At 38.9% G+C, this 27,842-nt stretch overlaps 1 protein-coding gene across 3 annotated transcripts; it reads left to right on the top strand.

Annotated features, from left to right (window-relative positions):
• Positions 1 to 174: 174 nt before the first annotated feature.
• brdt (bromodomain testis associated) lies at positions 175 to 27,472 on the top strand. 3 transcript variants are annotated; one of them, XM_039691405.2, is made up of 21 exons: positions 175 to 327; positions 2,679 to 2,975; positions 3,110 to 3,247; positions 3,352 to 3,493; positions 3,619 to 3,743; positions 7,690 to 8,055; positions 8,140 to 8,268; positions 8,405 to 8,617; positions 13,777 to 13,955; positions 14,109 to 14,383; positions 14,866 to 14,958; positions 15,057 to 15,185; positions 16,522 to 16,583; positions 16,733 to 16,895; positions 17,124 to 17,465; positions 17,752 to 17,840; positions 23,770 to 23,881; positions 23,975 to 24,042; positions 24,623 to 24,816; positions 25,077 to 25,275; positions 26,212 to 27,472. In XM_039691405.2, exons 2-21 carry the CDS (start codon positions 2,778 to 2,780, stop codon positions 26,278 to 26,280), a joined length of 3,285 nt encoding a protein of 1,094 aa, XP_039547339.2. In that variant the 5' UTR covers positions 175 to 327; positions 2,679 to 2,777; the 3' UTR covers positions 26,281 to 27,472. The 3 variants fall into 3 exon arrangements, with proteins under 3 accessions (XP_039547339.2, XP_039547338.2, XP_039547340.2); XM_039691404.2 differs by having other exon boundaries at positions 187 to 943; XM_039691406.2 differs by lacking the exon at positions 17,124 to 17,465 and having other exon boundaries at positions 187 to 943.
• The last annotated feature ends 370 nt before the right edge of the window (positions 27,473 to 27,842 follow it).

Genomic DNA, 27,842 nt, shown 5'->3' with positions numbered 1-27,842 from the left:
GGCTATGCGTGCAGGCTATTCTATGTTTGGGTTTAACAATGCTAGTGCCTGATTATTACTTAAAAAGGTTTAATAAAAACTGTGTTTAACAATGAATAAAAACGGAGATTCTTACAAAAAAGACGGGGACAGCGTCAACTGAAAAGCCAATCCCTGTCAAGAAAGCACGCATGCGCATTAGTTCGTGTTCGCCTCCCCTCGGCTTTGCTCAGTGCTCTTGCTCTATCATATCATAGTTCTCTTTGTGAGATTTTCAAGCTGCTGAGATGACCGATGTCCGACAGTCGCCAGAAGCTGACAACCAAAGCTACGGAAAAGAGCCACAATGTAACCATTTAACAGATATTAAAAGGGGAATTGAGTTATAGCAATCGACAGAATGTTCTAGAATGGTCATGTGATGTCCGGAGACCAGTTATGTCGCACTTTAAAAAAAATACTCTGACGTACGTGTCTGTTTCTTACTGGAGTTCGTTCGTCGTCGTAAAAATAAACGTGATCATTTGTAAAACAGCGTTTCGGAGTTATTTCGGGTATAAAAAGGAGTGAGGTTTCCGTGGGATACATTTTAAAGGAATATTTTCTCTGTGTTAGAGGCGCGAGGGGGAAGAAGAGAGCACGTGAGGGGTCTTGTCCAATGGGATTGGGCGCTTTCAGCAGGAGGGTATAAATACCAGGCGGTTGCCGTGAGAGACATCCGCCATTGATGACTAACCTTTCAAAGAAACAGTTATTTCAAATATATATGATGTTAATTTGTTCTGTTGGCGTTGAAGGCTAAGCTCAAAAATCTTTCATTCGTTTTCTAAGAGGGGTTTTCGGGCGCAAAGCATCAACAAGATTCTTCGATTGGTGAAGTTTTCCAGCAGAGCTCCTCCTGCACTGCAAGCGTCTGTCTCAGTTCGGCAGTTTAAACATTCTTTGTTGTGCCCGAGACGGAAAGGTAAAATTTTGGGTCCAAGTTGAACTAGCTTCATTTAGCTAGCGGAATGGTTAGGGGAGGGACTGTTAACTGAGCTCAATGTCAGTATCTGACGGGGCGGGGTAATGTGTGGCTAGCCGTGCTAAAGCTAGCCAGGCGCCATTTTGTAGCTCGAGGCTTGATAACTCGGTCATCGGGGAATTAATGTGAACCTGTGTCTTAAATTACTTAAATTGTATTATGTGCTTGTATAAGTCCCTAATACCTTTTAATATAAACAGAGGCGACTCTTCTGTGGCATTCGTATTGAACCGGAAGTTGGTATTGCGTCACCCATAAGAAGGCCATCGGGTTTATGTAACGCATGTCCCTGGATTGAGTAAAGGAACAAAAATTTTTTTGCATATGAGCGCAACATAATGCATATTTCACTCAGAGCATAATGATCTGCTTTTAGTTAAATATCATATTGCTGGACAATTTTGTTAACAAATGAAGACTCTTGTTTCTGGCCTGAATAACGTTAGATGAATGTTATTATCATATGTGATCACATTTGTAAAATCGGCATGCTTTTAAGCAAAATAAACACAAATTGATTGTTACAACGTCGCTCCATTTGTATAAACGAATTGTAAAATTTGTTAGAAAATATTCACGAAACAATTATTTTTCCTTCCAATGAACAACCTTTCCTTCTCTTCTTCCATCCCCTCCAGAAACATAATACTAAATCATAAGCAAACCAATGTGACTAAATGTTTTTACACAGCTTTCCAAAACAATAATAAAATGGCATTTAACTTTTTTTTTTCTCCATATTGTTTTTATTGTATAAATACATTTGTAAGTATCCTTAGGTTTCATGTACAATGATTTTCCCTTTTTCTTTCATCTAAATAAAGTACACATAATGATCAATGTAACTTGTAAATGTTTTTGAGTATGAGAAAACAAAATATTATTTTGAGTGGGGTCGATGACCTTTTAGTTTGGGGTAAGTGTGATGAAGAATAACCTCTGCAGTTGAGCTAAATAAAGATTGCTCAGAGATGATTAAAATAATTCTGTGACTTTTAAGCACAAAAGTAGTAGTCTGAAGGTGTTTTCATTGATCATTTTACAAATGGGACTTGAAGTGCATTTCGAGTTGGTAAGTGAAGAGAAGTGAAAATTAATTTTGCATACATTTGTATTACTACTTGCTTTTTGTACTATTTGCCTTAGAAAAATGTTGCAGTAATAAACATTTCTGAGTTGTTTTTTAAGTTTGATTGAAGTATATTTTATTTGTTTTTACAAATGTCACAGTTAAACAGCACTGATATATATTTTAATGTGCTGTATAATCTTATGGGAGAAAAAATGGTCTCATGTTCAAAATTGAATTTACTGCATTTTAACAGTCAGATTTCTGTACGGATATCTGTTTATTTATTTTAAAATGATTTTAGGTGGAATAAGACTGATCTTGTACTTCAACTTGTAAAGATGACTTGATGTCCAAGTGAAGCTAAAAGGCGTTGTAATATTTGTTTATTGGGCAATAGAGGGCAGTGCATACCTGCAGCAAACCTGCAATGGGTCCTGAATACTGGACTTCAGTGCAGTATTTGATTAATTAGACATTATCAACCCTATTACATTGACTTTTAATCTTGTGTGATTCAAATAAGCATGTTCTGATTTGCCTAGAGATCATAATCAACAGTGCAGAAAACCATGAGTGTGTTGACACTGCTCTCCCTGTTTACAGTGGCACAGACAGTGGATGTGTAATGCTCGCTGAGCTGCCTAGGCGTAGCTGCGAAAACCCTTTTCATACTGGTCATCGCTCCCTGGATCAGTTCTGGCGATGTCTGCAGCGAAACCCCCACAGAATTTCACCATGAATGGGAACCCCCCTCCCCCTCAGTTCAAGAACCCCAAAAAGCCTGGACGCCTCACCAATCAGTTGCAGTATCTAGAAAAAGTGGTCATTAAGTCGTTGTGGAGACACCACTTCTCCTGGCCTTTCAGACAGCCTGTGGATGCAGTCAGACTCAATTTGCCAGTAAGTCTCGCAGTGCTTTTTTTTCCATATTTTTTTACTACTAAGTTTTTATTTATTTATTTATAGCTATTTTACAGTTTGTATGTACCAATCTTTTGTAACATGATTTAAAATGTTATTTATATTTAATTTAGGATTATTATGCAATCATTAAGAACCCAATGGACTTGACTACCATTAGAAAGCGTCTTGAGAACAATTACTACTGGAAGGCTATGGAGTGTGTAGAAGACTTCAACACCATGTTCACAAACTGTTACGTGTACAATCGGGTGAGGTCTTGTTTTGTGTAAAAACAATGTAAGTTGAAGATTTAATTTTCCACATTTGGTCACAGACATTTTGTGTGTGTGTGTGTGTGTGTGTGTGGTTCCAGCCAGGAGATGATATTGTTAAGATGGCTCAAGACCTTGAGAAGTATTTTTTGGAGAAGGTGGCACAGATGCCTCAGGATGAGTTTGAGATCTCTACTTTGACAACTAAAGCTCCTCTAAAAGGGGGAAGGAAGTCTACAACAGGTATTCTCACCCTAAAGTTTTTCTAATGAAATAGATTAATACCAAATAACTATATGTTTCAGGTTTTTGCGTTGTGTTTGACAGTTGACTGTGGAAACTAAATTTACATTTGCATGTGTCTGCAGGGTTAAAGATGAGACCGCAGTCTCCTGTGTCTGAGGTTGTTTTCCAGCAAACAGTGACTGTCATTCCTCCAGATGCTCTACACACTATTCCCTCTGCTCCTTTGTCTGCACAACTAACAGCCAAAGTCAGTTCCAAACCTGCACTTTTAACATGTCATGTCTTATCAGCAGAGTTTCCACTAGAAAAAAATGGTACTGGTCCAAGCGACCGGCAGACAGTGGTGGAAAGAGTACTGAAAAAACATACTCAAGTAAAATTACATTCCGAAAAATGTAGTGTGAGTAGAGTAAAAATTACTTGTCCAAAAAACTACTTGAGTAAGAGTAAAAAAGTAGCTTATTTAAAAGTACTCATGAGTAGTGAGAGTACTGAGGTGCGGTTTCTACCCCTCATAATAACCACTGTGCACTACAATTTATAAATTAAAAAAAAAAAATTGCACATACTGTAATTCACATTATATTTTGTTCTTTGTAAGAAATATTGAAGAATATCTATCATCCATCTTTTTAAAATGCATCAAATCAGTACTCTCATCATCACCATTTAAATCATATTATTTGGGGGGGGGGCATTTAAAATTTTTAAATTTTTAATTTTTAAAATTGAGATTACCTCAACTAATGCACTGAAAAAGGCTAAGATAGTGAGCTAACACTAATTACACACTATAATTCCATGCCACTAAATATGTTATAATTTAAACGGAAATGCACATTGTTCTAGGGTGGCATCATCCCTTACATTTTACACGGCTACATTTACTCACATTGTGCTGACTATATAATTTGTAAGGAAAATTGTGCATGGAAACTTTTACAAAAGAAACAAACACACACACACTTTGTCTCTTTGTCTTTTAAGTCTCGGCGAAGCTGTTTTATCAGCAGCATCCACAAACAAAAGTTCAACATGAAAAAATGTTTTTGCCGCAAGTGCACTTGCCAAATGAAGACGGATCGTGTAATGGATCAATCAAAAAACGCTGTTTATTAATGAGCTGTGCTAATTTCTTATTAAGAAATGCGGTTCAAGTTAACAACATGGTGCACTGATTCTGAATCTGGCGGCATGGCTAGCGCGAGACACGGCAGTGCACAGATCGTGACGCGCGTCTCTGTATTGTGATTGTGAAGTAAATGGGAGCGGGAATTCACCGCATTATGAACTCGTCACGCAATACCCCCAACCTCAGACCAAATGTTAGGCCCTGTAGACAGGCCAGCCCATATAAATATCATATTAAGCAGAAATGTGAAATGTACCTTAGCATATTAGAGGAAGACGCTGATATCTGGATTGAATTGATGCGTGAAGAATGCACTTCCACTGCAGTCACAAGTAACAGCAGGAATAGGCAGTTAAAGTTTTCTATGCTTCATTTGATTTGATGACAGTCACGAGACCGATTACTCGATCCAATCACGTTCATGGATAAAAATAAAATTAAATTAAAACAAGCATGTAACGAGTAACGACCACAAACAGAAGGAAAATAGTGGAGAAAAAGCACCGATACATCACTTAAAATGTACTCAAATAAAAGTAAAACTGCACAATTTTAAACTTACTCAAAAAATTACAATTTATGAAAAAAACTACTTAATTACAGTAATGTGAGTATTTGTAATTCGTTACTTTACACCCCTGCCGGCAGAGGTTTCGTTTTACAGACATTTTGATGAAATTACGGTCAAATATTGCCTCTTAATTAGTCAGGTTGAGGAAAACTGGAGGCAATCTATCTAACTTAAAAAATGACATAATCAGGTCGTATAGAATGCAACATGTTATTATTAGCCTAAGGATATGTTTATATGGAAATTATCTGAAGAGAAAACGCAAAAGTGGCGTTGTGTTATCACTTTTTATTCTGCGTTTAGACGAGCGTTATGGGTGGGAAATCCGTGTGCATATGGTGATGCAAAAGTGTGTGAAATTCGATGTAGTATGCACTCCAGGTGACTAGGTGGCAATGTGAAGCACTGCCACACAACAACACCAAGTCTGCGCGCCTGCGTACAACCTTCACTGTCTAACAGACTTTTGCGTTTTTACCATTTACACGGAAACGTGGCCGTGGAGCCCTAAAACTCTGTCACCGTGTAAACGAAAGGCATATCCAATAAAATATTTTTGCATTTTCACCTGCAAGCGTATGCGTGTAAACAGGGCCTAACTTACAAATAGGCGGGAAAAAAACATGAACGTCTGATTGGCGTCAATCAACACCAACTGTTTTTTACTATGGTTTCACTCACATTCACTTTATGAAACATTTAGGCACGGGTGTACCTAATACAAACAAATAAAACATTTCCAGTTAACTAGCAGTTTGTTCATTTAGTTCGCTATTAAATAAGAGATCTAGCTCTGAAATCTGTTGTTTTTGAAATCAAGCTAAGCGCTCGTGTCCTTTGCTATCAGTTGCATTGATGACGCGCTGTGCAAGTTGCGCAATCTTCATTTGGATGCACCCTGAAAGAATGACAAATTTAGCTACATGTAGTAACTTTAGCGGCTATGATTTATGATTTCGGGGGATCTACCACCGACACTATTTTCTGGGGATCTACCCGGGAAAAAATCTTTGGGGAAAAGGTGAATACCATAGACTGTAAAAAAAAAAAAAAGATGGACGACACACCTTCATGGTGCGTTCACAAAGGACGCGAATAACGCGTCAGGCGCGAATGATTTCAATGTTAAGTCAATGTAAAGACGCATTATGCGCGTAAAAAATTCCTGCGGCGCGAATGAGGTGTAGAGCGCGGCGCGAGTTTCGCGCCGCGCTCTACACCTCATTCGCGCCGCAGGAATTTTTTACGCGCATAACACGTCTTTACATTGACTTAACATTGAAATCATTCGCGCCTGACGCATTATTCGCGAATGATTTGGTTAGTGCTATTTGTGCATTCTCGTGTTTGATGCGAATTCGTGTCTGCCACTCGAGTTGAAAAATCTGAACTTTGGCATCAATTCGCGCCGTGTTAACCAATCAGGAGCCTAGCTGCTTGCTCACGTGGTGAAGTATCTGGATGCTTCAATAAATTATTTTGTAATATGACTAAATGCATGGTGGGATTATGCACAACAAAGCAAATATTTTATCACTTAAAACTTTATTTCTATATACGAGAATGTTCATTTTGTATTGAATGTTATTCATTCCATATCAAGATTATATGAAATGTTATGATGTAAAGACAACCAACATGCATATGCATAAGTTCGTTTCTGGACGTGAGAGAGAAAATAATCACAGGACAGGTTAACTTTTGAAGACTGGCTCTATTTATCATCAAAACAAAAATAAATGACAGCTAGATTAGATGGATGAGGGCGAGGGTGATCCTCGCTCCGATGCGGGACAACAGGTCAACAAACTGGGCGCGGGACAGGCGTAAATACCGCTGACAGCGGCCGTCATCCAGTGCAGCTCCTGGAGTGAGCAAATGGTGAACCTCGCCAAACGGTTCACCTCCGAAAGGTCCGGTGGACACAAATATACGGCGACGATGATCCCCACGCCGCTGTTCTGCTCTCCAGAGCAAATACAGAGCGGTGACTCTCTAGATGAATGCTCAGTCGACATAAAAACAATGGCCGCCAACGGATTTCGATTCTGACGCGTGTCACGCGCGTACATTTCGCTTCAAACTTTTTTTTTCACGCGCATCAGTTTCACTCTTGACACGCGAATTAACACAAAGTGGTCAAGCGTCAAACTAGACGCGTCAGGCGTGAATTTGACGCGCTATTCGCGTTCGGTGTGAACGCACCATCACTCTCTTCCGTTGGTGAAAAGTGAAGCCTCCAAAGTCCTATTATGGTGCTGACATCTTGCCCAGATTTGGGACCTGATTCTTACTTTTTGTGAAGTGGAGCCTCGCTATCAAGGTCCAGCCTTGATATTAATATGAATAACCCATATATTTAGTAGTAAATGAGACCCAATGTTTGGCAAGGATTAAATGGTGTAGTTGTGCCTCTTTGACTCAGATGAGAGCTACTTAGTTGTATCTGTCTTAAGTCACATCTAAATCAATGGTCTCATTTTGTTTCAGTTGAAAAATGGCGTGAAAAGAAAAGCGGACACTACGACCCCTACTGCCTCTTCAATCACCAGCTGCGAGTCATCCCCTTGTGTAACCGGACCAAAAGTCCTAAAGTTATTCTCCAGGCGAGGCAGTGGCCGACCCATCAAACCTCCCTGTAAAGACCTTCCTGAATCACCACCACAGCATCAAGTAGGCAGAAGGACCAAACTCTCTGAGAGACTCAAATACTGCTGTGCCATCCTAAAGGAGATGTTTGCCAAAAAGCATTCCACTTATGCCTGGCCCTTTTATAAGCCAGTGGATGCTAAGTCACTGGGCCTTGATGATTATCATGAAATCATTCACCAACCCATGGATATGAGTACCATAAAAGTGAGTGCCACTATTGTGTTAATATAACTGGAAAATCTTTGCTCACTATTGTTGTGATGTAATTGGCTTTTTTTTTCCTAACAGAAAAAGATGGAAACCCGTGAGTACACAGATGCATTGCAATTTGCTGCAGATATGCGGCTCATGTTCTCAAACTGCTACAAATACAATCCACCAGGCCATGAGGTTGTGGGAATGGCAAGGAAACTCCAGGTGTGTCTTTTTGTGGTTTGATCATTCTTCTGCTTGTCTTGTCTTCCTGCTTCCTTTTAGAAATGCAATATCTACATGTTAATCAGGAAATTAAGTTTTTCCTCACAAGCTAAATGTTTTTTTTTTTCCTTATCAGGATGTTTTTGAGTTTCGCTTCTCTAAGATTCCTGACGAGCCAAGGAATGCAGCCCCAACCTCGAGTCAGAACAGGGTAAAGAAGGAGAGAGCACACAGTCCGTCCAGCTCTGAGAGCAGTGACAGCGAATCATCGTCTCCATCAGAAGACTCCTCAGACACAGAGGAGGATGAAGAGGAGAGAGCACAGAGGCTCGCCAACCTGGAGGAACAGGTAAGACTTGAATGTAGACATGTAAACATTTGCTGTTTCAAAACATTTCTTCATTGGCACTCTCCCGATGTGACGACTCTTGCAAAAGGTTTGTATCAACATTACGCTGCCACCAACAAATTCTATAGCAGTGTTGAATGCATCCTTGGTAGCGAAAACCATTTCAGATGTTTTTTTTTATGAATATGCCAATACTGAACACTCTAAACTGAAAAGTCTTCACAAATAAGTCTGTGGAATTACAGGATCAATTTTTACTTGTGTATGGGGTGGACGATGTGGCAAAAATATCATAAATTATTATTTTTTTTTTTTTTTTTGTCATGCGGGATCACGATCCACAATCTTACATTATTTTTATTTATTTATATTTTTCATGTTGATTTTTAAGGGTGAGTTGGACCTACTACACTCTTATTTATTTTTTTGTTCTTAATTATTAGGAACACCTGTTCAATTTCTCATTAATTATGCAATTATCTTATCAACCAATCACATGGCAGTTGCTTCAGTGCATTTATTTTAGGGGTGTGGTCCTGGTCAAGACAATCTCCTGAACTCCAAACTAAATGTCAGAATGGGAAAGAAAGATGATTTAAGCATTTTGAGCGTGGCATGGTTGTTGGTGCCAGACGGGTCAGTCTGAGTATTTCACAATCTGCTCAGTTACTGGGATTTTCACGCACAACCATTTCTAGGGTTTACAAAGAATGGTGAAAAGGGAAAAACATCCAGTATGCGGCAGTCCTGTGGGTGAAAATGCCTTGTTGATTCTAGAGGTCTGAGGAGAATGGGCTGACTGATTCAAGCTGATAGAAGAGCAACTTTGATTGAAATAATCACTTGTTACAACCCAGGTATGCAGCAAAGCATTTGTGAAGCCACAACATGCACAACCTTAAGGCAGATGGAATACAACAGCAGAAGACCCCACCAGGTACCACTCATCTCCACTACAAATAGGAAAAAGAGGCTACAATTTGCAAGAGCTCACCAAAATTGGACCGTTGAAGACTGGAAAAATGTTGCCTGTTCTGAGTCTCGATTTCTGTTGAGACATTCAGATGATGGAGTCAGAATTTGGCGTAAACGGAATGAGAACATGGATCCATCATGCTTTGTTACTACTGTGCAGGCTGGTGGTGGTGGTGTAATGGTGTGGGGGATGTTTTCTTGGCACACTTTAGGCCCCTTAGTACCAACTGGGCATTGTTTACATGCCACGGCCTACTTGAGCATTGTTTCTGACCATGTCCATCCCTTAATGGCCACCATGTACCCATCCTCTAAAGGCTACTTCTAGCAGGATAATGCGTCATGTCACAAAGCTTGATTCATTTCAAAATGGCCCCCACAGTCACCAGATCTGAACCCAATAGAGCATCTTTGGGATGTGGTGGAACGGGAGCTTCGTACCCTGGATGTGCATCACACAAATCTCCATCAACTGCAAAATGCCATCCTATCATTATGGGCCAACATTTGTAAAGAATGCTTTCAGCACCTTGTTGAATCAATGCCACGTAGAATTAAGGCAGTTCTGAAGGCGAATGGGGGTCAAACACAGTATTAGTATTGTGTTCTTAATAATCTTTTAGGTGAGTGTATAAGGATTAAATTAAGCAAAGTTTAGAGCTAATCAAGGATTTGTTGATCTGGGTTTTTTTTTAAATAAAGTAGTACTCCACTAAATTTTAAACACAGATTAACAAATCTGGGAATAGAATTATAAACTGTGATTAAAAACTGATTTTTCTCCCCCATGATTGATTTGTCATTGTAATTAATTCCATTTCCTTCTTTCTTGACCACCAGATTTACATTACACGAAAGTAGATGTTGACTTCATGCTGATTTGTACTCGGCTTTCGCCAAGATTAGCAAAACTAAGATGTAGCTTTACAGTAAACTATGCTTCTCCATCCATTTACGCTTCTTCTGCGTGTACTGCTTTGCCAGAACAGGCGGCAACTTGTAGATCATACTACACTTGCCTTCCAGCGCTAAAGCTAAACATGGCAGTACTTGGTCATGGTCAAGTAAACCGACCTTTGCTAAGAGCCACCTTACATCCTGTCAAAATGTGCCTTAATGTGGCAGGTGATGAACACAAAGGACAAGAGGGATCCTCTCCTTCCCAGAGGTTTAGGTTCTGTGGTGATGGGAGAGTTTTATTCTACAAAGCTTACAAATAATGTGGCTCTTGTCCAGCTCCTTTCCCCCTTTAACTTCATGGCAGCCAAAATATTTCCACACATCAGCTTTTAACGATGAGGGTGTTTGGATTTCGCGCTCAGCCATCGTGTTTCTTTTATGTGCACGCCACAGATGGTCCGAGCACTGCACTTCAGAGTTCCGTCTTTTGCGTTCCGTCAAAATTACATTGTGATAATGTAACACATACATACACGCATGCATACATGCAAACATACACGCGTACATAAACACACACATACATACATTACATTTTGTTGAAATATGTGAATCGATTCAGAATCGTCCGCATCGCGATGCATTTAAGAATCGATTTTTTTTCAATTGAAATCCACCCCTATCGTGTGCGGATTTCATAAGCCTCGAAATATATTTATAGCATCATTTAATGGAGTAATATGCCAGCATAACTTATGACAAAACTGGCATGATTTGCTGAGTGACTTTCTCCGATCTTGACTGCGGCGCCCTGTCCATTTTATCTCCACTCAGCTGCCACGCGTTTCGGGCACTCACCTCATCGTCACCACTGCTGTTAAATGCTAAATATATTTCTCATCTTTTCTTTGTCCGACACCAAGATGCACCGAGATGAGAGACGGATCCGCATCCTAGACTCAATTGCAAGTGCAATCTTTCATGTAAAGCTAAAGTTTATCCTTACAAGTTAACAAAATACAGAAGAAAAAACAATGATGGACTATTTAGGCCAAAGTAGGGGTTGGTCAAAATCTCATTTCACTTAATATTATATTAACTTTGGTATTTAAAATTGATCAAAGAGACAAATTACAAATAATAAGAGTTGTCCAAAGACTCCATTTGTCCATTATCTATTTCTAAAGAAACACAACAATGTATAAAAGGCTCCATTACCTATCTTACATTATGGTCCTATATGGGGTCCGGGGTCCTTTGCTTAGGGCTGTCCGGTCCCTGTATGACCGAAGCAGGAGCTTGGTTCGCAATGCCGGTAGTAAGTCAGGCTTCTTCCCGGTGCATGTTGGACTCCGGCAGGGCTGCCCTTTGTCGCCGGTTCTGTTCATAATTTTTATGGACAGAATTTCTAGGCGCAGCCAGGGGCCGGAGGGTGTCAGGTTTGGGGACCACACGATTTCTTCTCTGCTCTTTGCGGATGATGTTGTCGTGTTGGCCCCTTCACACCTGGACCTTCAGCGTGCGCTGGGACGGTTTACAGCCGAGTGTGAAGCGGCCGGGATTAAAATCAGCATCTCCAAATCCGAGGCCATGGTCCACAGTCGGAAAAGGGTGGCTTGCTCACTTCAGGTTGGTGGAGAAATCCTTCCTCAAGTGGAGAAGTTTAAGTATCTTGGGGTTTTGTTTACGAGTGAGGGAAAGATGGAACGGGAGATTGACAGACGGATCGGTGCAGCTTCTGCAGGAATGCGGTCGATGTACCGGTCTGTTGTGGTAAAGAAGGAGCTGAGCCGTAAGGCAAAGCTCTCGATTTACCGGTCAATCTACGTTCCTACTCTCACCTATGGTCATGAGCTTTGGGTCATGACCAAAAGGACAAGATCCCGGATACAGGCGGCAGAAATGAGCTTTCTCCGCAGGGTGGCTGGGCAATCCCGTAGAGATAGGGTGAGAAGCTCGGTCACTCGGGAGGAGCTCAGAGTAGAGCCGCTGCTCCTCCACATCGAGAGGGGTCAGCTGAGGTGGCTTGGGCATCAGTTCCGGATGCCTCCTAGACACCTTCCCAGGGAGGTGTTTCGGGCACGTCCCACTGGGTGGAGGCCCCGGGGAAGACCTAGGACACGCTGGAGAGACTATGTCTCCCGGCTGGCCTGGGAACGCCTCGGTGTCCCCCCAGAAGAGCTGGAGGAAGTGTCTAGGGAGAGGGAAGTCTGGGCATCTCTGCTTAGACTGCTGCCCCCGCGACCCGGCCCCGGATGAGCGGAAGAAGATGGATGGATGGATAGGCTAAAGATTGGGTCATAACGAATTCACTCTCTGTCGCACAGTTGATAAATTACTGTATTAGACTGGAGGAGAAGCTTGCACGCAGTCGGGGAGACATGGAGGCATAAAGTCAAGGGAGAAGCCCATAGAGAGTCATAAAGTTGATCCTGCTGCTAGCTCATGGATAGCTAATACTCGATCTCTGGCTCTGTGAGATTCGGAAGGGAATTATTCAGATTTCACTCGGCACAGCTACTAGAAGACATACAGGTTGCTCCATGACAGGCTCAATTTGAGCCTGCGCAGTATGCCTGTCGATCAGCTTTTAAAGGGATGCTCCACCGTTTTTCATATTAAACTGTTATTCCCTTAACTAAGATTAGTTGATGCATACCTCTCTCATCTTAGTCCGTCCACTTATCGCTCTGGCGCACAAGACATTTTGATAGCACTTAACTTTAATTCTTATGCTTTTAACAGAGCGATTGAGTGCACGTACCGAGACGAGAGAGGTTTGTATTAACTCCTTAGTTAAGGGAATAACATAGTTTAATATGAAAAACGGTGGAGTATCCCTTCAATGGGCTTCAATTTTCTGGGCAGTGTCCATTTCTTTTACTGTCTGTGATAATACATTGTATAATTTAAGTTTACATTTATTCTTATTTAAGCTAAAGCTACTCTGTCAAGGTCAATGAATGATTTTTTACTTTTTCATTTGCTCTCAAAAGTGGTCAAAATAGAGCATCACTTTTTGAAAGTAACTACTTTATCGATTAAACCGGTACACCACCACCACAAGTGACTGTTAAATTTATTTGTCATTGAATCATTAAAGAGATTCTTTCAAAAATGCTGATGCAGTAATGAAACAAGTGAAGTAGTTATGGATGTCAGTTATAAGGTTTTATGATGGTTTGGATGCATTTGTGCTGTAGGCAGTGAGAGGGGTAGGTTGCGGGGTTTTGAACTATAGATATGCCGAATTAATTCTGTATGCCATTTCTGTTTTTACTCTCCAGCTGAAAGCAGTACGAGAGCAGCTGCAGTTACTGACCCAAACACCTCTTTTGAAACCAAAGAAAAGGGAAAAGTCCAAGAAGAAAAGGAAGAAAGAGAGAGAGTTCAGTAAGCGAAAAGGTGAAGAAACGAAGAAATCAGCAAAAATACAGAAAAGATCGAATAGCAGCAAGTCATCAGGGTAAGAATAAGTTTTATAAGTGTTGGTGCTTATCCATCTTTCCTGGCTGTTTCCACACAAAAAATAATGTATGGAATTGTATTATTTTTTATGATAATGATTTTTATAAAATTATTCTTAGAGAAATCAAAATTATGTGAACTCTGTTTTCAGGCGGAAGGAGAGTAGAGCATGTGACTCCGAAGAAGAGATCAACACTGTACCCATGTCTTATGAGGAGAAACGGCAACTGAGTCTAGACATTAACAAGCTTCCTGGGGACAAGCTTGGCAAAGTAGTGAACATCATCAAGGCTCGAGAACCCCTGCTCAGGGACACAGACCCTGAGGAGATTGAGATCGACTTTGAGACTCTTAAACCTTCAACTCTTCGAGCTCTTGAGTGCTACGTTGTAACTTGCCTTCGGAAGAAACCGAAAGAAATAGACAGTGAGTAATATTCGGTCATTATTTACAGCTTTTTATGCTGGGACATATTTTATGGAAATCTATGTAAATAAATGATGTGAGAAGTAGTACTAAAAGCCTGTTCACACACCACGTCTGATATGACTGCATGCAAATTTAAAATATAGTTCAGAGTCATCATTATAAGGAAAAACAAACAAATCTTTCTTGAACAGTGTTTTGGCCTTCATGCATCCTGAATATGCACAACAAGGGCTATTTTTCCATTCAAAATAGGCACATACTCTAGATGTATTTTTTTTTATTATTTATTTTCTTTCTCATTATTTGGAAAGATAAGGTTACAGGCAACCCTGTTTACAATTTTGTAGAGCAGCAGTGCCTCATTCTCTTTTTGGTCAGACATTAAAAAAACACTGTTAAACAGCCTTCAAGAAATACCAATTTATGTGTAAAGGGAAAAGTTTAGCTTAAATTTACGGGTAATCTGTTTACATTTTTAGAAACAAAGTCTCAAAAGAAGTCTAAAATCAAGCAAATGGATAAAGAGCTGCAGCACACAACTGGAGAACCAAACTCCAGTAAAAAGGCTAAAAGTCAGTATATTTTAAAAAATATATTTATTTAATAAAAATGTAATTGTATAAATGCAAATATTAAACATATATTTTTTCTTCTTTCTTTCTCTGTGCAGTTGAAATGGAAGGTGAGTTTAAAGACACGACCCGTCCGTCTCGTCTGAGCGAAAGCAGCAGCAGCTCGTCCAGCTCTGACAGCAGTAGTAGTGACTCTAGCTCCTCTGATAGCTGTGACTCTGATTCAGGTTAGCTGCTTCACACCTACCCACCAACCCTTTTATTCACTCACTGTCTCTCAGGCCAGTCTCTGTCCCCCGCTATCTATCTGGCCACTGATGCAGAACACAAACCAAAAATTGTAAAGCTTACTTGGACATCCCCAGTGTTATAAACTCTTCAATTTATTTCACTACTGGACAACAAAGTACATGAAACGTTACACAATTGTTGTTTTTTCTCTACTCAATTAAAATGAAAGGTGTTTGTTCCTTTTTTTCACTACTTGTCCCATCTCTCTTTTTTTGTAATAAAATTGTGCACTTTTGGCTCCAGATAATGATACAATTATTAGTCACTTAAGGGGTCCCTCACTCTTTCAGTTGTTTTTTTTTTTTTTTTTTTTTGGGTGCAATTATTTATTTGTTGTTTTCCTGTGCTCGATGTTTTGTTCTTGTTTTCATCACTATCACTTATTTATGTTGGTGCTGTAGTTTAAGCTTGAGACCAGTTGGATCTTAGTGTGGTGTTTTTCTGAAGTTGATTTAGCATTTAGGTTAAAAATACTTAGAAGAAAGGCCAGTTTTCAGTTCGGACTTTCATCACACATAGCACCGTAGTTTGTGCCATGCTATTGTCCCGGCTAAGAGTTACAGCTGGTCTGTTTTAAACTGCTGCACTCATTCATTATTGTGTGATTCCATTGCTTTGTAATTTCACCTTTTGTACTTGTGTGATAGGTTATGCAGAGATGTATATGTAATGATAATCTACAATAGATTGTAAAAGCATACGTCAATATGTTGTATGTGAGGTACTTGAATTGTAAACTATAGTTGAAACATGGAAGCTAGGACCAAAACAAGCTTGTCATAAGCAACCACTTGTCTTGTTTTAAATCGATTGCATATTTTGTAGATGTGTGCATTTTTTTTTTATTTACCTAAACAGGTATAAAGCTTAACCATTGAGCTTGGTGTTCGACACCGAGATTTAAATAAAACACATTTTTTAGACAACTGTTGTATATTAAGATTAGTGTTGTGATTTCTTCCCCTTTTGTCATTTCACATTTTTTTTTACACTTTTGCTTCAGTCACAAAACACTTTTCACACATTGTGCACATTTTACTTGAAAACACCCAAATTTCAACCACTTGAAATTAAACTTGTTTATTATTATTATTTGTATCTATTCAGTGATTGACACTTATAGTCCTTATATGCATACAGTTTATTTTTTTTATTAATGGAGCTCAAACAAATTGGGTAAATCAGTAGAAATGCCTATGGGATGGGGTTGGCCTTTCCCACAGCCACGACTGAAGTGAAATGACCTCAGTGTACATTGTGCGTGTCTTACAGAAAAGAAAGCTAAGAGGAAGCAAAGCAAAGCCCCTGGTCATGCCAACAAAAATAAAAACAAGGTAAAAAAACACAAGCCAATAAGAGCCCACAACCATTATTAAATGGCCTACTCCCACTCATTGATGATGGCACATGGAGCATTTCACTTCATGTAGGGGCAGATTTTTCCTGAGTGAAATATTGCCCCATTGTCCCCCTCCCCAAACAGGCAATGCGGCAGGCCGTTGCTGAGGTAAAGGACTCTTTTTCTGCCTCAGTCGTGACGTGCCAGTCTCGCCTAGCGTCACTAATCTCAGAGGCAGACTCCAAAGACCTGCTTGCGTCACAGCAAGCAAATCATCCTGCCGAGGACACCATCACAGCATTCCCAGGTTAGGCTCAGTGCCTTTGTTCACACTTCAGTTCATGTTAATGTGTTTTATGTGGCCTCATTGCACAAACAGAATGAAATGACCTCCAAAAATGAAAACGGTTTCTCTTTTTTTTTTTTTTTAATGCCTCGTCTAAATCTAAAACTGCATTTGGAGACCAGATGGATATCTGCAACTTTGATTTATCAATTTAACACCTTTCTGTCCATTCCTCTGCTTCCACAACAGCGTTACACAGCCGGCTGCCTCCTCAGCCATCCAGACCTAGTGGCAAAGCTGCCCCTCTACCTCTTAAAACCTGCACTGCCCCCTTACCGCTCAGCCTACCTTCAGAGCAGACTCTCAGCCCTTTACGTAACATTTCCACCACCTCCACCTGTAAAGACAACACAACCACCCCACCCAAAGTTTCCCACGTTTCAATCACTCCACACCCACCCGCCACACTCCTTCCAGACCCATTGTTCCCCTGTAGTCCCACGCTCAGTCCCCTTGACCCGCAGGTATCTCAGGTTGGCCCCCCATCACCCTCTGCTGCAGAGAAGCCTCCACATAAGTCTGAGCAGGAAGGTAAGAGGTCGCTCGACGTGTCGACTCAATCCCCGCCGGTCTCCGTCCTTAACTCTCTTTCCCCTCGCTCTGTCAACGATGTGCATCTGCAACTTTCCCCTTCCATTGTAGGTTAGCATTGTATTTTTGTCTTTAACTGGTGGATTGTCGCCGAGTCTTGTCATCGATTTAATTTTCTTTCCCAAGCTGCATGTCAGTGCTGTCTCCGCTTGAATGTATGTATAAAACAGGATACCATTCAAGGCAAACTCCCATCTCTCTCTATCTCTCCTTCTCAATCTTACAGGCATCCCCCCTCTTCTGTCACCACTGACCTCACCTCCTGCAGCCATGCCTGTCACAGGATCCCAGCCTACCTCCAGCTCTCTGTTCGAGGTAATTCTCTTTCTGCTGAACATATCCATATGGAGATACAGTTTCTCATTCATTTAGTTAAATTATATTATTGTCATTAAAGAGACACTCCACCCATTTGCATTAAGCTTTCTGTTGTTAGAAACCCAGTTATATTATTGAATGGTCGTGCAACACTCTCATTTTCCCCTGAGACGAGAGAAATCGGCTATTTACCTTTTTCACTTCCTCCTACAATGACGCAAAAATCGTCATTTTACGCCATTATTGGAGGAAGTGTAAGAGCGGGGTATTTCTGAAAAGACTACAAGCACTAGATCCCACCCATAGGGGGTTGGACCTAATGCGTTAACAGACCTGTCACAGATCAGTGCCAGTGCGTCTGATTTCACGAGCAGAAACTTTTTGAAAATATGGACGAAGGTACTGAACAACACGTAGATGATGCATTATGGAGGATTGGGATTACACATAGTGTCAGCCATCTTTTTTGGAAGCTAAACTAGCAGGCTCTTGTTCTGTGGAGAAAGCTGAGTAGTACAAGTTACCATCCTCTTTTACCCGGGTCATTCGCCATTCATTGTTTACATGTAAGTTACTCGGGATTTATTGTTACAGCTTTTGTTTCAATGTAACTAAATTCATCCTGATTGGTGAATCTGAAAGTAGTCATGAACGCTAAAAAAGTGATCGTTTGATGTGCATTTTAACATTGCTAAGAAAATTCCTGCTCCTCCGTGAGAGATACGAGACCAGTAAATTACGTAGCCGTTCTCCACACGGCCCTCACTCGTCCTGCTCGCCACAGTAAACATGATGAATGGTGACTGTTGAATGCAAAAGCCAAATTTTGGGCGATCTCGAAACACATTTTCAGGCAGACTCATCATGGAGACTCACTAGTAACATTAGAGTAAACTGTTGTTTAAATACTGCGCTCTGTAGGCGTGGCCTCCTAGGGCAGCGAAGCAAGTGCGTTCTGGGAGTTGTTGTCTTTCATCCACATAAGCCAAAAATACATTTTCTGGCTTTTCTCAGTCTAGAAAGTAAAAAAATAATTTCAGATTTCTTTTACATAAATTAGCCATTTTAAATACACATTCATCTTTTTAGAGGTGGAATTGCCCTTTAAAGGAAAAGGGGCTTTAAAATATAGTGTTGCAGACGCTTTCTTAAAGATATGCTACGCAACTTTTGGTAGTAATTGCCTAAATTGGGCATTGCTTCAGCTTGAATCATGACTTCTGGCATGTGTGGTTACTAGCAAACATTTTAATAGAGTAAATGTTATCACAAGTCAAAACTTGTACCCTTCTAAAAGGACTCTAAAAGGAAAATGTGTCGATTTATTTAGAGCAGTTAACTGCCCTCCACTGTTTCGACTTCTTAAACTATTTCCAATAAAAAACATAAATGCAACACTGGCATTCAACAAAATTATTGCTATACTGTATATCTTACCTGTTGAGCAAGATAAAGGTCATTTCTGGGTCAGTTTTAAATCCTTGTTGTTGGGTACCTCTGAAAAAGCTGTGTTGTGTCTGTTTTCCTTGGCAGCCATTCTGTTAAACATTGTTTGGCAAAATAATTGTTATCAATATTTTTTTGTGGATTGTTGTTGCTGCAATGTGTTCATTTAATTAGACTTTGGCAGGTATGTAGTATCAGTTTAATAACATCAATAAGTCCTCTAAAGCTGGGGTTTACAGAGTTCATAATGCCCCTGCCTAACAACGCCTCTTAGCTGTTCAATTCACTGTAAACCAAAGCTTTTTGGGTCTTATTACTATAATCATGTCATACCTGACACATCTCGATCACATATTAGGTAATGTAATTGAGAATTTGATTAATCTTTTGTTTCACCAATGGATGTTGTTCAAGCTAGCTGACATTTATTTGGCCCATGAGGAGTGGCTGATTGTAACAGTTGTATAAGGTTTGATGGGCTAGACCAGTGACGGTAATAAAAAGCAATGAAATCTAGAAGGTTGTCTGCAATTCACCTTTGGCTAAGTCACGCCCTAGAATGTAGATTGACCAATCACAGCGCAGCCAAGAACGAGCTCCCACAGAGGTCGGACACTTTTTCACAGCGCTTTATTGACTTTCAACACAGGCGTCTCATATTTTTGGTCTCGGCAGGCTATTACCGTCGTAGTTTTATCAAAAATATGGTTAAACGTTGTGCCTCGGGCATTTAACACAGATACGCGTTTCCCAGAGAGGTTGGAGGGGGGTGTCCGTTTTTTTCCCTTCCCAAAACCGAAGTAAAATCCTGACAAGTGTCGTCTTTGGAAACTGTGTGGATGTCCTCAGTCAGCTAAACCCCTCAAAGATCAACAAGCACATCTTTTTTTACTTCTAACCTTACTGCGAGTGTGAAGTTATACTAGTTAGACCGTTTTATAATGTTTTCGGTTATGATTTCGGTTCTCATACCGGTTGTTGATACGCTAGCACACGCTGCTAATAAATACAACGTTATACAGTACTCATGTAGTCCGTTAGCTATGTAATAACGATTATATAAGTGAAATAAAGACCTACCCAGCTTTGCATGAACAGAGTTGCTCCCTGATATTGTTAGTCCCAGCCTCCGTCTCGATTAGTAGCAAATGCGGTGGTTCATTTTTTGACTGTGACCGGTAACGTTATGCTTTTGCCTCTATTTTGTATGCCTTGTTGTTCTTGCTTTCACCTTTATGTCTTAAATAGCCTTCGAACGCATATTGCAGCCCCTTCAATAGCCCACTTCTATCGGACACTTTATTTCCTGCTTTATAAAAGTTTGATAATATTTCAGCAGGAAGAGCTGTTACAACATAAAGCCATGCAGAGCGCAGATGAAGTTTGACGGATGTAGCAACAGTAACTAAGGGGGTGGGGCTTAGCCAAAGGTGAATTGTATGATTATTCAAAGTAATTGGTGTAGCTGAGAAAAGAAGTGGTCAAAGCATTGATCCTTGTTGAATCCCACAGTCAACGGTGGAGACTTTAAAGAATGAGGGTTGTAATGGTAAAAATGACTTGGAAAAATTGTCAAGAGCTAATGAAAATCTGCAGTCTGCCCCTAGGTGTTAATCAAAGGAAACAGTCCAGTCTTACTGCTTTTGAAGGGTTGCATAGGAATTCTGACTACATTCAAAGCCTGTAGAATAATTATTGCATTACTAATTGTGCAACAGTGGTAGCTCAAATAATGGCGCAGCGCTGTCTATCTTTTTATCTATTTCTGGGATACCTACCAATATGACCTGGCAATAAAAAATGTGGTTTGTCACTAGGTCAGTTGCAGTTATGCTGGTAACGCGTTACTCTACTCTAATTAGGAGTCGTCCACCTGTCTAAATGGGCGGTGCTTATCCAGAGACCTATATTAGCATCCATGCCAATAGACGCTCAAGCTCGTTTGGGTCGGGTGTATTCTGATACATCAACAGCTAATTTATGCTAGTTTAATGTTAATCATTATCTACTTTTTTTGTAAAGTAAAAGTGGGTGTGGCTATTTGTAACTGGCTTCTGGTGGCATACACCTTCCATTGTATTTAGCTGTAAAAAAAAAATATATATATTTATATAATATATATATATATATATATATATATATATATATATATATATATATATATATATATATATATATATATATAAACTGCTTGTAATTGCAAACTGGTATTATTTTGATTAGGGATACAATGATACATGTATTACTAACCAAACAATTTGTTGGATCATTTTTCCTGCCGACCAAATTTTTTGTTAGCAATCACACTGGCACAACCACCATAATGTTGCCTAACATCAAATAGCAAACGCAATGAAAGCGGCACGAAACTGTGCTAATCGCGCGCTTCACGGATCGTTTATCATTTTGAACCAATGTCAGTGCAGCGCAAGCCTCTTGATCAAGCAACACACAGTGCTAAGAGATCCAGTAAAGAAAACATTTGAATTCGCCACAGAAGTAATAATATCGCTGCAAGATTTAGAAGCATTCAAATTTCTCTGTTATTAACCGTAAATCTCTATTAGATAAAACAGCACTGATGTGGAAACCAGGAGAAACATTGTGCCGTGAATGAACTAGTTGGGCTTTGAGTCCACAAATCAGCTGGAACCATGGAAGTTTATCAGGAATAATAAAATGCTTTCAAGGATGTCACATTTTTTTTCCAGCACTTCCAAACTCAAATATTATTATAAATGTTATTTTAATTGTGATCAAAACAATATTTGTTCATCCTTCAACTAAAACAAGGTTTCAAGATGTAGGAAAACTCGCACTTGAATAAAAATACAAAAGACATTAAATTACCATTGTAACCAGTAGGTGGCTGCCATTCCACTCCCAAATATTTATTTTTTTAATCGTTTTGCTTTTGAACTATTATTTCGACATTATGAATAAAAATGCTGCCCTCAAATATTGATCTGGAACATTCCAAACTTAACTTAAAATAAAACTGTATATTGTCATTTCTATAAATTAATATAAATAACTGCATGTGATACAGGTTGATTAAGGTGTTCCCCTACATTTTCTGCTTGTGTGCCTAAAAATCACCTTATGCACCTTTTTAAAACTCAATTTTCTCTGCCATGTCTTTCTTTTTTCTGTATCGAAACTGTACCAAACCATCGTATCGAACCGAACAGTGAATTTTGTGAACCGTAACAGTTACAACCCTAATTTTGATGTATTGTCATAATTATAAACACTCTGGTATGTAGCAAATAGTTTTACCATTTATTACATTTGTTATTTTTCAAGATATTTGCCTATAGCCGCTAATATAATCACACATACACAATTTCAAAATAAGGTGCATAGCTGTGGTTTGGACTTCCCTATTCTCAGTTTGGCGTCACCATTTCTGGGAGTTTTCAAACGCTTTTAACCATTTCAAACGCTGATCAGATCCCAAAAGAAACGACAAACATTACTAGGGCTGGGTAATAAATATCGATTTCTCGATATTAATCGATTCTCATTTTTACAAACCGATATCGCTTCTTAAATCTCAAGAATCGATTAGTCATCCTGTTTCATTTGAATGAATGAGACATTGTATCGCGGCTGCGCACATCCAAAAAATCGCAATAATCTTTGTCCTTTGTTACTATTGATATGAAACAAAGTCTCAATTTTCAAATTACGTCCATTTTCTTTAGAAATTCAAAAACATAAATAGCGTTTTGGCGCTGTGGCGTGAGATCGCTCTGGCGCAGCTCAAGAGAAGCAGCAGCGCTGATCTCTCTTCCGGCTTAATACCAGTCACAGCGCAAAATAAATATGAATGAGCATCTGAAAGTGTGTTAAAAGATAGAGTACAACTTATCGAAATCCGTATCATGTCACATTGATTCGCTCAATCAGCGTTTCAACCGTGGAAAGACGTCAATTAAACAGCTTGTAATCAATGTCATGTATCGTCATTCGTCATATTTACCTCAGAAAACCCATATAAACTCGTTAGTCCACACTCCTTAGTGTTCTTCAATATTTAATGCATATTTGAATAAATCTGGCAAGTTTTTATGACAGCCACCATTTAAATATTTATATTTCATATAATCTTCTTATTATAAAAATAAATAAAAGTGTAATTTAAGTGTTTGTATAGCTACAAAACAGTTAATTATTACCTTCATATTAGGCTAATGAAGCCTAGTAGGCTACAAGTAGACTCTCATTGTTTACAGCATTTAAGAGATTTGATTCTCTTGAGAAAATTTGCCATTTATTGTAACTGATATCCAAAATAATCAATATTGAATCGAATCGAATCGAATTGCAAGCTTGTGAATCGAAATCGAATCGAATTGTGAAATTTGGCTCAATACCCAGCCCTAAACATTACAAATATGGTAATGGTATGCTATGGTTCTACTGTAAAATCATTTTTAACCACAAATGACTTTTTGTTCTGTCTTTCTCTCTGCAGCAATGTAAATTGTTGTCACCTTTGCATGAGAGTCCACTAACAAATGGGAGGGATGAGCAGAGCAGCCCTGAGACACTGGAGGAGCCCTCTGTTCAGCTGCACAAAATGCACGGTCAGCATTTCCTCTGCCGTTTTCCTCCAGAGTCGTTTCTCTTTTCCTTTTTCTCAATGGTTTCTTGAAATGAGTTATTGTCACATTTTCTAGGAGCGAAAAACGATTCCAGTGAACTATGCAAGTCTATTCAAGATGGCAAATCCTCCATGCCTAAAAAGGTACAGATGCTTTACATGGTGTTGTGGAAATTCTTTTATCAACACCTTAAACAACAGTTGAACAAATGAAGATCTCGAAAGTTATAAGTGTTAGTATTTATTTCTTGCAAGAAAGGCAGTTCACACACAGACAGAGTCTGATATGAGAAGGGCAAATGTCTTCTCATTTTACAGGGTTTACATACCTAAAAGATCACCCTCCTAGATGTACCTCCTCCTCGTCTTATCTTTGGACTAAGGCCCCTGAGTTCTATGCATCTCCACAGTCAGCGCATATGTCACTGAAGAAACAACACCTAACCAAACATTTCTTGCTCTTGATGCACTCAAAGTTATCTATTGCTAAGAAAGACAGACCGTTCTGTCCTTTTGTACTGTCCTATTGACCTCTTTGCAAAGCGGACACTATTGAACTATTTGCAAAGGAGATGATGATGCATGTTGCAACTTCACAAACCACTCAAGCAGATATATGTTTCAAGAGATAAAAAGAAAATACATTTTCTATTACAATCGGTACCAATCAATATATGCGCTCAATCTTTAGTTCTCTCTGATAACCTATTCATATGTGTTTAAGGATATTGTCCTAAAGCATGCCGACTCCTGGACAAGCCTGGGTAAGATGGCTACTCAAACCCTTTGCCCCATCAAATCATCAAAGGAAAGTTTCCAGCAGTTTCGCAAAGTTGCCATCGAAAAAGAGGAACGAGAGAGAGCTCGTAAACTGCAGCTGGAGGCTGGTCGAGAGAAGAGCGGCACAGACAAAAGCAGGTATAAACGGAGCCTTAATTTTCAGGCAACACAGTGTATAAAGTTATGTAAATGTCAATTTGGAGGAGTTTCAATCTCTGCCTGGCTGGCTGACCATAGCTTCCCATGGCTCTGTTTCAAAACCTAGCGAGTGTGCGTAATGCATTCAAAATTTCATTTCTATTAGTAATTTACACTCGTATCCCCAAAGCCCTCATTTGATTATTGTATGACTGTTCTCGCTGAACTTGCTGACAATGTGGCCTTTTAATGATTTCTAGTCTGACGCAGCTGCTCCAAAAGACTAAGCTAGACTCCCAGCCTTCGAAGCCAGAAGTGGAGTCAGCAGAGCTGCCTCTGATGGCAGCCATCTTGGATCCCCCCAAAGCGCCTGAGCCCTGCTCTCTTCCGCAGAGCTCTGTAGACAGAGAACGAGAGATGGCCCGAAGGAGAGAGCAGGAACGCCGCAGAAGAGAGGCCGTAAGTACTTGACGCACATTTAAATATTCAATTCAAATTAAAGTATTTGAAAATATTTAATCCAAATAGTGATTATGATATTTTATGATTCAAAGAATTCCGTTTGTTGGTTGTTTGGTTTATTAAATGTAATGGTTTTATTATTATTATATTATTATTTATAAGATTGTATTTAACTCGGAAAAGCCATTCAATGACCATAAATGTTAGTCACCTACAAAAATAAACTGTAGAGAGGAGCATTTTGCTAAATGTACGCACCTTAGTGCATATATATATATATATATATATATATATTTTTTTTTTTTTTTTTTTTTTTTTTTTATCTATGTTTGAATAAATCTGTCCAATTTTTTGACAGCCACCATTTAAAGTCCCCCTGTGGTGAAATATTATGTAATTCTAAAGTTAGTAACTTTTATTATTAAAAAAAATCCTTGTGTGTAATTTGTGTTTGTATACAAATCAGTTAATTTTAAAGGGCAAGTTTAGTATTTTACACTTAAAGTAATGTTAATGTTAAATACAGCTGTTCATGTTAGTTCCCGGTGCATTAACTAATGTTAACAAATACAACTTTTTGATTTTAATAACGTATAGTAAATGTGGACTAAGATTAATAAATGCTGAAAAAGTATTGTTCATTCTTAGTTTGTTAACTAGGTTAATTAATGAACCTTGTTGTAAAGTGTTACCATAATATATCTTCAGGGATTACATTATTTCTATTCTCATTAACTAGATAATTATTCGTAATAACTATTGAAAACTTGAAAACTATTGACATGAAAAGTTATGTTTATCACTGATTAATAATGAATGTTATGCAATAACAGTAATGGTTGTTTTTTTAATAATGGTAGTAATAATAATGTTTTAGGATGATGTTTTATTGACACATATTGACTTTTTTTTATTATTATTCTTTTTCTCTAGATGTCAGGAGTCATTGATATGACCATGCAGAGTGACATAATGGCCACCTTTGAGAAGAACTTGGACTGAGATATAAACAAATAAAAAATGTGCTTGTTTGTGTTGCGCTTCTGTTCAGTGAACAGTGCAGGCCGTCTTTTCCCTTCCCATACTTGCTCCATGAGTCCTGGTGACTGAAACGGGTCTTGGTGTTTTGACAGGCAAAAAAATACTGCAATACAGCTGCATCAATTGACATTTGTACTAAATTAGCTCTTGTAAAAATAAGAATACAGTTGTGGACATTGTACAATGTTGTAAGCCCAATTTTTGCACCATTAACAGTGTTGTGTATATTTTTTGAGTTTTTTTTTTTATATATATATTTTGATAAGTTTGATGCTTGGATCCAGAAATGCCTGCACTAAAACGCTGCTGATTGTTTTGAAAGAGAAACATGTCATGTCGTGACATTTCTCAACAGTTTTTGTTATTCTCTATTTTTGTTTATAAAGAAGAATGTTTACTTCTCTTGATTATTTTTGCCATCTGAATCTTTGACGCATTCCATCATCCCTTCTGCTGTATGAATATTGCATAGCTGGTCGTCTTGCGCTAGCTGTTGTCAGAACTGTAAAGGATATTCCTGGGCAGGGCTCCAACCCTGTTTATCCTGTTAGCTAGTATTTCATATATTTGACTTATTAATGCAGCAATTTAAACAGAAAATGAGCTGGCTGCGTTAAACTTGTCCTGTTTAAGTTATATATACATATATATTAAAAAAAAAATAATAATAATTCTGTTGTGTCAGAAATGTAATGTAAGCATGTGTGTATAAATATTTAGCTTTTTTTTTTTTTTTTTTTACTGGGGTACAATTATTATTTTTTTCAGGTGTCTGTCTTCGACAAATCAGACTTTATTTAGAGGAGTTATTGCACTTCCTGTATTTCTATTTGTATCCACTTGAAAGTGCAGTGCCATATGTTTCTCTCTTGGAGATGATAGGCAGTTCTCTGTGCCTAAAGTTAGTGGATTCTCCAGAGCCGTGTTGATTCCAATGTGTGATCTGGTGATTGTAACTGCACTGAAAACATGTTCAAAATCTTTTCTCTGACTATGATGGTTGTGACGGTTTTCATCCCAAGCACTTTATTCATTACACCACCATGCTGAGGTGTCACAGGCTAGTAAGGGAAAGACATTATTTCAAAGAAATCACATTCTAAAAATCACATTCTAAAAGTTAAATCAATAAAATAAAAAATACGTATTTTCATTAAAATTTGTGGTGTCATTTATAATTGCTGAAAACAAATATTTATATTTAGGTCATTCTTGTTTCCCAGGATTCATCCCCATCATATACTCACTATACTGTTGAAGTTTAGTAAATTAATATAACTATTCTGCAAGGACATTATATGTAAATGACAGTGATTACGTGTATATAAAAACGTGTATATATCAAATCAATGCTGTTCCTCTGAACTTTTTATTCATCAAATGATCCTGAGAAGAAGTAACAGTTTCTGCAATAAATATTAAAGCAGAAAAGCGGTTTTCAACATTGGTTAATAAAAAGACCAAATCACCACATTATAATGGTTTCTGGAAGATCATGTGACACTGGAGACTGGAGTAATGAT

The sequence above is a fragment of the Pimephales promelas genome, chromosome 8 (genome assembly GCF_988280905.1).
Source record: "Pimephales promelas chromosome 8, fPimPro1.hap1.1, whole genome shotgun sequence".
Classification (NCBI taxonomy): domain Eukaryota; kingdom Metazoa; phylum Chordata; class Actinopteri; order Cypriniformes; family Leuciscidae; genus Pimephales; species Pimephales promelas.
This window is presented reverse-complemented; position numbering and strand designations above follow the sequence as displayed.

What these genes read in the sequence shown, in the direction of transcription:
- brdt (XM_039691405.2), top strand. Translation starts at nt 2,778, where the DNA reads ATGTCTGCAGCGAAACCCCCACAGAATTTCACCATGAATGGGAACCCC. An exon ending in GAAACCGAAAGAAATAGACA is followed by an intron (nt 14,384 to 14,865) that starts GTGAGTAATATT and finishes TTACATTTTTAG; the next exon opens with AAACAAAGTCTCAAAAGAAG. An exon ending in AATCCTCCATGCCTAAAAAG is followed by an intron (nt 24,043 to 24,622) that starts GTACAGATGCTT and finishes TATGTGTTTAAG; the next exon opens with GATATTGTCCTAAAGCATGC.